Here is a 13,254-nt window from a genome sequence, read left to right as displayed (position 1 = left end):
AATGAGCAGGAGGAGTTCAGAGAAACCTGGAAGGACTTGTATGAACTGATGAGTGAGATGAGCAGAACCAGAAAAACATTGTACATGGTATCATCAACATTATTTGTTGATCAACTGTGATAGACTTGATTCTTCTCACCAATACAACCGTACAAGAAAATTCCAAAGGACTCATGGTGGAAAATGCTCTCCAAATCCAGAAAAGAAAAAAAAAAGAACTGTGGAATATGGATGTGGATTGAACCATACTATTTCTTTTGGTTTTGGTGTTGTTGTTTTTTCTTTTTTGAGGTTTTTCCTTTTTTGCTGATTCTTCTCTTATAACATGACTAATGCAGAAAAAAAATTAAGGGATGAAAAAAGGAGTATATGGGGAGAAGAGAAATGGGGAGGTGGAATGGTGTAGATTACATCACATGAAGAGGCACAAAAGACCTATTACAATAGAGGGAAAGAAGGGAAGGGTAAGCATTATTTCTACCTTACTCTCATCAGATTTGGCTCAAAAAAGGAATAACATATACACTCATCTGGATAAATAAATTTACCTTACCATATAGAGAAGGGGAAGGGGAAAAGGGAGCGCATTGATAGAAAGAAGCAGAGAAGTAGGAGAGGAAAGGGGAAAGAAAAGGGAGGGGGACGATGAAAGGGGGTGCAGATTGAAGGAGGCAGTGGTCAGAAGCAAAACACTGGTGAGGAGGAACAGGATAAAAGGAAAAAGAAAAATATAAACAAGAGGGAAAAAAGGATGGAGGGATATACACAAGTAATATAACTGTGAATGGGATTATCTCTCCCATAAAGCAGAAGTGACTAGTAGAGTGGGTTATGTTCTTTACAAGAAACAAATTTGAAGCAGAGAGATACACAAAGAATAAAGGTAAAGGTTTGGAGCAGCATATATTATGCTTCACCTGAAGTAAAAAAAAAAAAAAAAGCAGGGGTAGCAATACTGATCTCAAACAAAGCAAAAGCAAAAATAGTTCTAATTAAAAGAGATAAGGGGAAAAAAAGAGATAAGGAAGGAAACTCCATCTTGCTAAAAGGTACCATAGACAATGAAGTAATATTTATATTAAAATGAGGAATTTAGAAAAAGGGGAGAGTCTCTGAATCTCCCTAAGATATTCATTATTAATAATCATTTTCACGGCTCCATCTATTCCTATGTTCTCTAGTGTTTTTTGATAGGAATGGGTACTTAGGTTATAAGTCTTTGTGATTGATGGGGAAGGGATCTGGTTGATGGATAGAGTATTGTGCACTGGCCGCAATCCCCTTCTACCTCAGTGAGATTGACCGTTCCTGTGATGCTGGTAAATTCCGTTGGATAAGAGGGGTCTTTCCTCACTTCCTCTCGGCAACTGAAGTCTTACAAATTCATTATGATTTGCACATTGTGAACATGGCTTGGGCTGGTAACCATCATTCATTTTTGAGCGGGCTTCATTTTGTCTGTCGACATATTGTGATTAAAGAAAAGTTTTATTTTCTTGCTGTCTGAAAATCTTGCTCAAAGAACAGGACAGAATGCGTCATCGCAGGCGCCGCCCAGCGACTATGCTGCTGCTGTTGCTGCGGGCGTGCTGCTCCAGGCGTCACCTTCTCCGGTGCTGGGGATATGGCGATCGACAGAGATGGGAATCAGAATCTCCTTGTTGGTAAGAATCCAAAACTGGGGGCAGCTGGACAGGGATTGCCTGTCCTCCGGCCCCCACCCTGAGATTACTTCTTGCTGCTACTTCCTGTGCCAAAACGGCAGAGGGAGGAAGCAATCCACTGAAACTCTCCCAGATTTCTCCTCCAAACCTACATCTGAATCGTCCCAGGAGCAGGGAAACAACCTACCAGCCCGCAGAAAAAGTCTGTCTTACCTGGGGGAGAGGGAGGTGAGGTCCAGGAGCAGTAGAAGCAGGGGCGTGAAGTGGGGCTCTGAGGCCCCACCCACCTGCAAACCAGCAGCTCCCTGGGCAGGTGAGCAGTCTGGGCAGCATGGCAGGGACCCTCACCAGGCACCCCACAGCTAGCACAGACCACCAGGGAGGCTTTGACCCCACTGCTGACGAGTAGTGAAGCCCTGCCTAAACACACACACACACACACACACACACACACACACACACACATACACAGGCATGTTGGAAAGAAAATTACTCCTCTAGGGCCCTGCTAACAGAGAAACTCAGCAGCAAGGTACCATCCCGGGGCAGTCCAAGAACAAGATCACTCCTCCAGGGCCAGCCACCAGAAAGACTTAACTTTTTTTTTTTTTTAAAGTGAGGCAATTGGGGTTAAGTGACTTGCCCAGGGTCACACAGCTAGTGAGTGTTAAGTGTCTGAGGCCGAATTTGAACTCAGGTACTCCTGACTCCAGGGCCGGTGCTCTATCCACTGCGCCATCTAGCTGCCCAAGACTTAACTTTTAATGCTTGGTAGAATTCACCTGTAAACCCATCTGGCCCTGGGGATTTTTTCTTAGGGAGTTCATTAATGACTTGTTCAATTTCTTTTTCTAATATGGGTTTATTTAAGGATTTTATTTCCTCTCCAGTTAACCTGGGCAGTTTGTATTTTTGTAAATATTTATCCATTTCATTTAGATTGTCAAATTTATAGGCATACAGTTGGGCAAAATAGTTTCTAATTATTGCTTTAATGTCCACTTCATTGGTGGTAAAATCACCCCTTTCATTTTTGATACTGGTAATTTGGTTTTCTTCTTTCTTTTTTTAAAATCAAATTAACCAATTTAATCTATTTTTTGGGTTTTTTTTTTTCATAAAATCAGCTCTTAGTTTTATTGATTAATTCTATAGTTTTCTTGCTTTCAATATTATTACTTTCTCCTTTAATTTTCAGGATTTCTAATTTAGTATTTAATTGGGGATTTCTAATTTGTTCTTTTTCTAGCTTTTTAAGTTGCATGCCCAATTCATTGATCTCCTCTTTCTCTTTTTTATTCATGTAAGCAGTTAGAGCTATAAACTTTCCCCTAAGCACTACTTTGGCTGCATCCCATAGATTTTGGTATGTTGTCTCATTATTGTTATTCTCTTGGATAAAGTTATTGATTGTTTCTATGATTTGTTGTTTGACCCACTCATTCTTTAGAATGAAATTATTTAGTTTCCAATTGATTTTCAGTCTACCTTTCCATGGTTCTTTATTACATGTAATTTTTATTGCATCATGATCTGAGAAGGATGCATTTACTATTTCTGCTTTTCTACATTTGACTATGATGTTTTTGTGCCTAATACATGGTCAATTTTTGAAAATGTGCCATGTACTGCTGAGAAAAAGGTATATTCCTTTCTATCCCCATTCAATTTTCTCCAGACATCTATCATGTCTAACTTTTCTAGTATTCTATTCACCTCTTTCACTTCTTTCTTATTTATTTTGTGGCTAGATTTATCTAATTCTGAGAGGGGAAGATTCAGACCCCCCCACTAGTATAGTATTAGTCTATTTCCTATTGTAACCCATTTAACTTCTCTAAGAATTTGGATGCTATACCACTTGGCGCATACATGTTTAATATTGATATTACTTCATTATCTATAGTACCTTTTAGCAAGATGTAGTTTCCTTCCTTATCTATTTTAATTAGATCTATTTTTGCTTTTGCTTTGTCTGAGATAAGGATTGCTACTCCTGGTCTTTTGACTTTAGCTGAAGCATAATATATTCTGCTCCAGCCTTTTACCTTTACTCTGTGTGTATCTCTCTGCTTCAAATGTGTTTCTTGTAAACAGCATATTGTAGGATTCTGGTTTTTAATCCACTCTGCAATTCGCTTCTGTTTTATAGCAGAGTTCATCCCATTCGCATTCACAGTTATTATTACTGTCTATTCCCCTTCATTCTATTTATCCCCTTTGTACTTACCCCCCTTCTTTCACCCTATTCCTCCTCACCAACGTTTTGCTTCTTACCCCTTCCTCCCCCAATCTGCCCTCCCTTTTTATCACCCCCTCCCTTTTCTTTACCCTTTTCTCCCTTGCTTTTGCCCTCCCTTCTATCAGTCCCCTCCTTTCCCCTTACCCTTTTACTTCCCTAAAGAATAAGATAAGTTTCTTTATCCAAATGAACATATATGTTATTCCCTCTTTGAATCAAATCTAGTGAGAGTAGAGTTGAAACAATGTTCACCCCTCCCTTCTTTCCCTCTATTGTAATAGATTTTTTGCACCTCCTCATATGATGTAATTCACCCCATTCCACCTCCCCTTTCCTCTTCTCCCCATAAACTCCCTTTTAACCCCTTAATTTTCTTTAAAAATTTTTCTTTAAAAAATCACATCAAAAATAGTTTATATTTATACCCTCTGTGTATAATCCTTCTGTCTGCCCAAATACTTTTCAGTTCTCAAGATTATAAGTATTATCTTCCCGTGTAGGGATGTAAACACTTTAACCTTATTGAATAACTTTTTCCCCCGTTTACCTTTTTAAACTTCTCTTGAGTCTTGTATGTTAAGATCGAATTTTCTATTCAGTTCTGGTCTTTTCATCAGGAAACCTTGAAAGTACCCAATTTCATTGAGTGTCCATCTTTTCCCCTGAAAGAGAACAATCAGTTTTGCTGGGTAATAGATTCTTGGCTGCAATCCAAGCTCCTTTGCCTTCCAGAATATCATATTCCAAGCCTTGTGATCCTTTAATGTTGAAGCTGCCAGGTCCTGAGCAATCCTGACTGTGGCTCCATGATATTTAAATTGCTTCTTTCTGGGGGCAGCTAGGTGGCGCAGTGGATAGAGCACCGGTCCTGGATTCAGGAGGACCTGAGTTCAAATCTGGCCTCAGACACTTAATAATTACTAGCTGTGTGACCCTGGGCAAGTCACTTAACCCCAATTGCCTCACCAAAAAAAAAAAAAATTGCTTCTTTCTGGCTGCTTGGAGTATTTTCTCCTTCACCTGATAATTCTGGAATTTGGCTACAATATTCCTTGAAGTTTTCCTTTTGGGATCTCTTTCAGGAGGTGATCAGTGGATTCTTTCAATGATAATTTTATCCTCTGATTCTATAATATCAGGGCAGTTGTCCTTAATAATTTTCTGGAATATGGTGTCTAGACTCTTTTTCTGATCATGGCTTTCAGGCAGTCCAATTATTCTCCTTCTTTTTTTTTGTTTTTGCAGGGCAATGAGGGTTGAGTGACTTGCCCAGGGTCACACAGGTAGTAAGTGTCAAGTGTCTGAGGTCAGATTTGAACTCAGGCCCTCCTGGATCCAAGACTGGTGCTTTATTTACTCTGCCATCTACCTGCCCCTACAGTCCAATGATTCTCAAATTGTCTCTCCTGGATCTGTTTTCCAGGTCAGTTGTCTTTCCAATGAGGTATTTCACATTTTCTTCTATTTTTTCATTCTTTTGATTCTGATTGACTGATTCCTGGTGTCTCATCAAGTCATTATCTTCCAACTGTCCACTTTTAATTTTTAAGGCATTGTTTTCTTCAGTAAGATTATGCACTTTTTTTCCATTTGGCCAAATGAATTTTTTAAGGAATTGTTTTCTTCAGTCAATCTTTGTGCTTCCTTTTCCAAGCTGCTGATTCTTTTTTCATAATTTTCTTGTGTTGCTTTCATTTCTCTCCCCATTTCTCTCAATTGATTTTAATTTAAGTTTATTTTTGCAGGGCAATGAGGGTTAAGTGACTTGCCCAGAGTCACACAGCTAGTAAGTGTCAAGTGTCTGAGGCCGGATTTGAACTCAGGTCCTCCTGAATCCAGGGCCGGTGCTTTATCCACTGCGCCACCTAGCTGCCCCCTCAATTGATTTTTTTTTTAAGTGAGGCAATTGGGGTTAAGTGACTTGCCCAGGGTCACACAACTAGTAAGTGTTAAATGTCTGAGGCCAGATTTGAACTCAGGTACTCCTGACTCCAGGGCCGGTGCTCTATCCACTGCGCCACCTAGCTGCCCCTCAATTGATTTTTAAAATCCTTTTTGAGCTCTTCCAAGAAGGCTTTTTTGTCTTGAGACCAATTCATCTTCCCTCTTGAGGCTTTACATGTAGGCAATTTGAGAGTATTGTCTTCATCTGAGTTTGTGTTTGCCTCTTCCCTGTTGATACAAAAGCTCTCAATGGTGAGAGCCCTTTTTTGTTTCTTACTCATATTGCAGCTTATTTTTTTTTTAAGTTGAGGTCTGCAGGGCACCAGGGTCCCTGTTTCAAGCTTCTTGTGCTGGGGTATAGGGGTTGTGTCAATGGCTTTCTACACTGAGGACTCTATGGCTTGTGGATTTCTCACTGCCCTGGGCTTGCTGGCTGTGCACTGGGATCAGTAGGCCTGGTTGTGCCTGTCCTGTGGGTGGCCCTCCAGCTGGCAACCTGACTTCTCGGCTGGTGCAGGTGGGTTTTGCCACTGGCTTGCTGTGCCACCAACTTGTTGAGCCAGGATCAAGGGTCCTCAGTTGCTCGGCTGTGGCCCACAGCTTCCTGCTGACTTGCCCCGACCCCCTCCGTGCTGCGCCTCCCTTTTCCCCAAGTGAGACCGACCTTTCCTGAAGTCTTCTTCTAAATTATCTCTGGTTGGAAGACTGTGTCTTTCTGTCTCTTTGCAGGTTATGTAGTTTCAGAATCCGTCCAGAGGCTTGATTTAATGTTCTTTTTGAGGGAACAGAAGGAGAGCTCAAGCAACATGCTGGCTATTCTCCGCCATCTTGGCTCCTGACTTTGTTAACTTAGCAACACCAGAAAGTAAGCAGCTAAGCCCTGAAGCCCAGTGAAAACCACCATTAAGACTCAGAGCCTCAGCACAAACCCTGGAACAGTTTAGGAAGAGAGCCCAACTCAAATAAAAATATCAGGGCACAAAAATAGCAAAAAAAACCCCAAAACCAAACCAAACCAAAAAAAAAAATGGGAAGAAGCTTGACTATTGACAGTTACTATGGTGACAGGGAAAATCAAAGCATAAACACAGAGGAGGACAATAGGCCAAGGTCTCCCATTGCATCTGGGGCCATCTCCAGTCTTCCTGATGTATATCTTGCCACTGGACCCAGATGTTCAGGAGGATAGAGTGAGGCTGATGACCTTGCACAGCCCTGCCTCACTTAAATCCAATTCAGTGAATCTCATGACATCACCTCCCGATGTCACAGTCCTCTTCAAGAATGAAGGTACCTTAAAAATATTTATAGGGGGCAGCTAGATGGCACAGTGGTTAAAGCGCTGGCCCTGGATTCAGGAGTACCTGAGTTAAAATCCAGCCTCAGACACTTAACATTTACTAGCTGTGTGACCCTGGGCAAGTCACTTAACCCCCATTGCCCCGCCAAAAAAAAAAAATTATAGCTGCTCTGTACATGGTGGCAAGGAATTGGAAGTTATGGGGATGCCCATCAATTGGGGAATGGCTGGACAAGTTGTGGTATATGAATACAATGGAATACTATTGTGCTGTAAGAAACGATGAGCAGGAGGAGTTCAGAGAAACCTGGAGGGTCTTGCGTGGGCTGATGATTAGTGAGATGACCAGAACCAGAAGAACATTGTACACAGTATCATCAACATTGAGTGTTGATCTACTGTGATGGATTATATTCTTCTCACCAATGCAATGGTACAGAAGAGTTCCAGGGAACTCATGATAGAAGAAGATCTCCAAATCCAGAGGGAAAAAAAAAAGAACTGTGGAGTATAGATGCTGAATGAACTGTACTATTTCTTTTGTTTTTGGTGCTGTTGTTTTTCTATTTTGAGGTTTTTTGTCATTGCTCTGATTTTTCTCTTATAACATGACTAATGCAGAAATATGTTTAATGTTATTATGTGTTATTATATATATATATATAACCTATATCAGATTACCTGCTGTCTAGGGGAGGGGGGGAGGGAGGGGAGGGAGGGAGAAAAATCTGAAATTGGAAAGCTTGTATAAACAAAAGTTGAAAACTATCTTTACATGTAATGGGAAAAAATAAAATACTTTATTAATTAAAATTTTTAAAAAAAGAATGAAGGTACCTTGTACCTTCTTTATGACCTGATTCTGATCAGGCAATCCTACAATATCAGTTGGAGCAGGGCAGAGTGCATGGAGTCCTGTCCCTGGAGTCAGGAAGACCTGAATTTGAATCCTTTCTCATACATTTATTGGGTGAAACTTCCAGCCTTGGTTTCCCTACTTGTAAAACCTCCTTCACAGAGTTGTGGAAAGACTCCATTGATAAGTGTGCAAAGCTCTTTGGAAACCTTGAAAGTGCTACATTAAGTGTGAATTAATCACGATTAAGATTCTATCATATCTGTATCCATGCCCCTCTCTCCTACATCCTCCTACTGTCCATCCTTACTCCTCCTCCCCAGTCTTCCCCAGTTCCTGCTTTTTGAAGTTATAGACTGGTTAAATTCTCTCTTTTAGGGATTAAACCACAGGACCCCAGGTCTAGAGGTAGAAGGGATCTTGGAGGCCTTCAAATCCAATCTCCTTATTTTACAGATAAGGAAACTGAGACCAAGAAAGGTTATATTACTTGTCCAGGATAGCATAGTTAGTAAACGCCTGGGGCAGGATTCCAACTGCAGTCTTCTGGCTCCCATTCCTGTGCTTTCTTCATTGCATTGTAATTACATTCATTACATCTCTCAACCCTCTCATTTTATGGATGGGGAAACTGAGGCCCCAAGAGGGTAAATGGGTGTCCCCAGGTCGTCCAGCCAGTGAGTGACAGGATAAAGATGAGGGCCCAGCCTCCGTGACACCCAGGACCCTGTTCTCTCCTGTGCCCTCATTACTTCCTGTATTCTTTGCCCCAGGTGTCATGATTACTCTCTTCATCCCTGTCAAGTTGGCGCTGGAGTGTGAGACCGGAAAGGATGATGTGAATGGGCGGTGCTGCTCCCCTTGTTCTGCAGGTAGGTAAAAGAGCTGGGACAAATCACTCTTACTCTGGTAAATGCCTGCCTGTTCCAGGCTCTCTTCCTTTCTTCCTGTATCCATTTGAATTCCAGAAAAATAGAATCTCAGAGCTTATAGGGACCATGGAGGGGCATCTGGCCCAATCACTTTCCCAACATAGGAATCTCTTCTTGAATACTTTAGGGAATGGAATGCTCACTACCTTATAAGGCAGCTATTCTTGTTGGACAGGATGAATTTATTCAGTCAGCAGGCTTTAATGGAATGCCTCTTTCAGGGAAACTCTAGAGTTAGGTCATCTAAGGCTTTAAGGGGCAGGACTATCTGGGTTGGAAGGAGGACAACTGGGTGGTCATTGAGGTAAGAGGGGGAAGGAGAGAAGTCCCCCAGGGCATATCCCTTATTTCCTCTGCCTTCTCCATGGGCTTCAGAGCCAGATGGGCACAGGACACTTACTCAGCAAGTACTGATTGCTGGAGAGACCTGTTGTCTTTATCTAGAGCACTCATTCCACTCAACTCATCGTAATCCCCCATTCCTGTCAAGGGCTTATCCCATCATTTGGGGATGTCATATCCATGACATCTTTGACATCCATTCACTTAGAGACACCCTCAATTCTTCCCTCTCCCTTACTCTCCCAGCTCCATAGCTACTCAATCAGTTGCCAAGTCCTGTCCGTGTTATCTCCAACAACACCTTTCATAAAGTGATCCCATACAAGCTCCTTCCTAGTTCAAGGTCTTATTAGTTCTCACCTGGACAAGAGCCTCTGAATTGGTTCCCCTTCACTCCCCACCAATCCACTCTCCCCCTGCCCCTGCCACCTTGTGTTTTCCCAGTTCCTCCCATGGCAGTGACCATCACTTCCCAGATAGGGCCTAATTGGCTGAATGTCTCTTGTCCTAAATTTAGTGCCCGTCACTGTGGGATGGGATCTTAGGGACCAATTTGACTCTTAGCCCTCCCACTCACTACCTGTGTGACCTTAGCCCAGTGATTTAGTTTTCTTATCTATAAAACAAGGGGATAGGACTAGGTGACCTCTAACATTCTGTGTTCTGAAGTTGTCTTCCTAGCTCTGACACTCTCTGTCCTGGAGTTCTTTTAATTCCATCGTTCTAAGTTCTTGTTCTGAGGTCCCTTGCAGTTTAGACAGTCTGGGTCCTATGGCTCCATGGTTTGGGGTGTGGATGTGCACCATCCTAATTCTTATACTAAACCATAGTAAACCATCCTAAGTTTCATAGGTGGCCTTGGTAGCTTCCTGGGTCTGGCCTACGGTGTGTGTATGGTGGCATCAGGGTGGTTCTGGGGGATAGGGGGCTGGAGTGGAAGAGCTTCTGCAGGAAGGGATCTTGTGCATTGTTCTTGATGCTGACTCTGATACCATTAGGTGAGAAGGTGTATGAACCATGCAGTGCAACAAAAAACACCACCTGTTTGCCTTGTGATCCCAGGACCTACACAGCACAGGAGAATGTCCTGAAGAAGTGTCACCAGTGTAAAGTCTGTGACCATGGTAAGCTCTTCAGGGCCTTGGGGTCAGCCAGGATCCTGGATCTAACCCAAAGTCCACCCTCCACTGGGCTCTGACCCAAGTCCTCTAGTTTCCCTGGAAAAGGGGGAGTCGGGTCCAGAGAAAGTCATCAGTCTTGGACCTACCCAGACAAGATGGGGTAAGGGGAAGTCGACAACCCAGGGAGCAGGAGCTGGACTAGGTTAGGAAGAGAGACAGGAGAGTGCTCTGCTAGGTGTTGGGAAACCTGGGTTCCATCTAGGACTTTTCCTTCTGTGACCTTGGACAAATCATGTCCATTCTTTGGACCTCAGTTTGCCTATCTACAACATGATGGGCTTGGGTTAGTTCCTAAGGTTCTGGGGCATGGGATTTCCCACCTAGGAAACCCAAGATAGGGGTTTTTTTTGTTTTGTTTTTTGGGTTTTTTTGGTGAGGCAATTGGGGTTAAATGACTTGCCCAGGGTCACACAGCTAGTAAGTGTCAAGTGTCAGGGCAGCTAGGTGGCATAGTGGATAAAACACCGGCCCTGGATTCAGGAGAACTTGAGTTCAAATCCGGCCTCAGACATTTGACACTTACTGGCTGTGTGACCCTGGGCAAGTCACTTACCCCTCATTGCCCCACCAAAAAAAAAAAAAAGTGTCAAGTGTCTGAGGCCAGATTTGAACTCATGTCCTTCTGAATCCAGGCCCGGTGCTCTATCCACTGTGCCACCTAGCTACCCCAAGATAGTTTATTCATACTCTCTCATACAACCTTAGAACATAGACTATCCAAGCTGGAAGGGACCTTAGAACAGAGTACTTAAAATGTCTAGGATTCTGGGGCAGCTAGGTGGCACAGTGGATAAAGCACCAGCCCTGGATTCAGGAAGACCTGAGTTCAAATCCAGCCTCAGACGCTTGACCCTTACTAGCTGTGTGACCCTGGGCAAGTCACTTAACCCTCATTGCCCTGCCCCCCCAAATAAATGAAATTAAATTAAAATTTTTTAATTGTCTAGGATTCTGAAGAGGATCATCAGCAGAGCTGGTCCTCAGGAACCTGTGAAAGAGGCTGAGGTAGTCCCTAGGGCCCTGCCAGCTCCTTAAATGTGCCCATCTACACCTACTTGATCTCTGGCCATAGGTGTTTCCTCCTGACTGCCCCAAACCTCTCCCTATAACCGCCAGCTAGGCTTGACTTCTCCTGCAGTGTTCTAGCATTTCAAATCACCTCACCATCTTTTTGCTTCCTTTGGATGATTCACCTGCCCTCAGTTGCCTGCCAGGGAGGAATTATGCTAAGCAATTAATCCACACTATATTGTGGATGCCTACTAATGTGCCCTTTCCTAGAGTGTTTAAAAAGGAGGTTCTTGTGTGCATACCCTTTGATCCAGCAATACCACAGCTGGGTTTATACCCCAAAGACATCCCCCTAAAGAGAAAAAGACCTATTTGTACAAAAATTTTTCTAGCAGTTCGTTTTGTGGTGGCTAAGAATTGAACATCAAAGGAATGCCCATCAATTGGGGAGTGACTAAACAACCTGAGGTTACATGACTGTAATGGAATATTATTGTGCTATAAGAAAGGACAAGCAGGGGCAGCTAGGTGGCGCAGTGGATAAAGCACCGGCCCTGGATTCAGGAGGACCTGGGTTCAAATCCGGCCTCAGACACTAGACACTTACCAGCTGTGTGACCCTGGGCAAGTCACTTAACCCCCATTGCCCCGCAAAAAAAAAACAACCAACCCCCCCCCCCCCAAAAAAAAAAGAAAGGACAAGCAGGATGATTTCAAAAAAGCTTGGAAAGACTTGTATCAACTGATGTATAGTGAAGTGAGCAGAACCAGGAGAACGTTGCACACAGAGACAGCAATATTGTTTGATGAAAAATTGTGAATGACTTCTCTATTCTCAGCAATACAAGGATCCAAGAAAATTCCAAAGAACTAATGATAAAACGTATCCACCTCCAAAGAAAGAACTGATATTAATTGAATACAGAATGAAGCGCGTCATTTTTTACTTTCTTTCATTTTCTGTTTCTTTTATTCAAGTTTTCTTATACCAAATGACTAATATGACAATGTTTTATATAATTGCACATGTATAATTTATATCTGATTGCTTACAGCCTTGGGCAGGGGTGAGGGGAGAAAGGAAGAAAGGATAAGATTTGGAAGTCAAAAGTTTAAATTAAAATGTTGATTATTATTGTTATTATTTTTAAGAATTAAGGGGCAGCTAGGTGGCACAGTGGATAGAGCACTGGCCCTGGAGTCCAGAGGACCTGAGTTCAAATCCAGTTTCAGACACTTAACAGTTACTAGCTGTGTGACCCTGGGCAAGTCACTTAACCCCAATTGCCTCACAAAAAAAGAATTAAAAGTAGGTTCTTATTCACCCAAAGGAATGAATTTCTAAAGGTGAATTTTCACCTATAGTGATACTTTTCAAGAACAAAGGGCATGTGTGCTCATGACCCTACCCCACGTTCCCCCTGAAGCCCAGGTGGGTCTACATCAAGCTGGGGAGGGGGTATGTATCCCTCTTTGGGGGGCGGGCTGATGAGGCAGAGGGAAGGCAGGTGAGTGCTGGGTGATGGAGCTGTTTTGCATAACTGGGAAATCTTCTTAAGCAAGTCAGATCTCCCCTTTTCCCTTTCCTTCTACCCCCAGGGACTGTCCACCTGCTCCCCTCAGGGTCTCTCCCCTCCCTAGCCCCTATGGATCGCAAGATAATAAATAGACCCAGAGTTAGGAAGGACCATACAAGTCATCTCATCCAGGACCCTCATTTTACTGAAGAAACTGACCCCAGAGAAGTTGTGACTTGTCCAAGGTCACAAGGCAGCCAATAGC

At 42.9% G+C, this 13,254-nt stretch overlaps 1 protein-coding gene across 3 annotated transcripts in view; it reads left to right on the top strand.

Annotated features, from left to right (window-relative positions):
• Nucleotides 1–1,384: 1,384 nt before the first annotated feature.
• The window catches only part of LOC122749657 (tumor necrosis factor receptor superfamily member 14-like), a 30,282-nt gene continuing 18,412 nt past the window's right edge, over nt 1,385–13,254 (top strand). For 2 of the 3 annotated variants that reach the window (XM_043996121.1, XM_043996120.1), the window contains exons 1-3: nt 1,385–1,660; nt 8,780–8,878; nt 10,279–10,404. In XM_043996121.1, the coding sequence (XP_043852056.1) occupies nt 1,534–1,660; nt 8,780–8,878; nt 10,279–10,404 (352 nt within the window). In that variant the 5' untranslated portion in view covers nt 1,385–1,533. Of the gene's footprint in view, nt 1,665–8,779; nt 8,879–10,278; nt 10,405–13,254 lie in introns of all 3 variants that reach the window. The other variant, XM_043996122.1, reaches the window with a different exon arrangement.

This window comes from Dromiciops gliroides, chromosome 3 (genome assembly GCF_019393635.1).
Source record: "Dromiciops gliroides isolate mDroGli1 chromosome 3, mDroGli1.pri, whole genome shotgun sequence".
NCBI lineage: Eukaryota > Metazoa > Chordata > Mammalia > Microbiotheria > Microbiotheriidae > Dromiciops > Dromiciops gliroides.
Note: the sequence above shows the minus strand (reverse complement) of the source record. Positions and strands in the feature narration are given on the sequence as shown.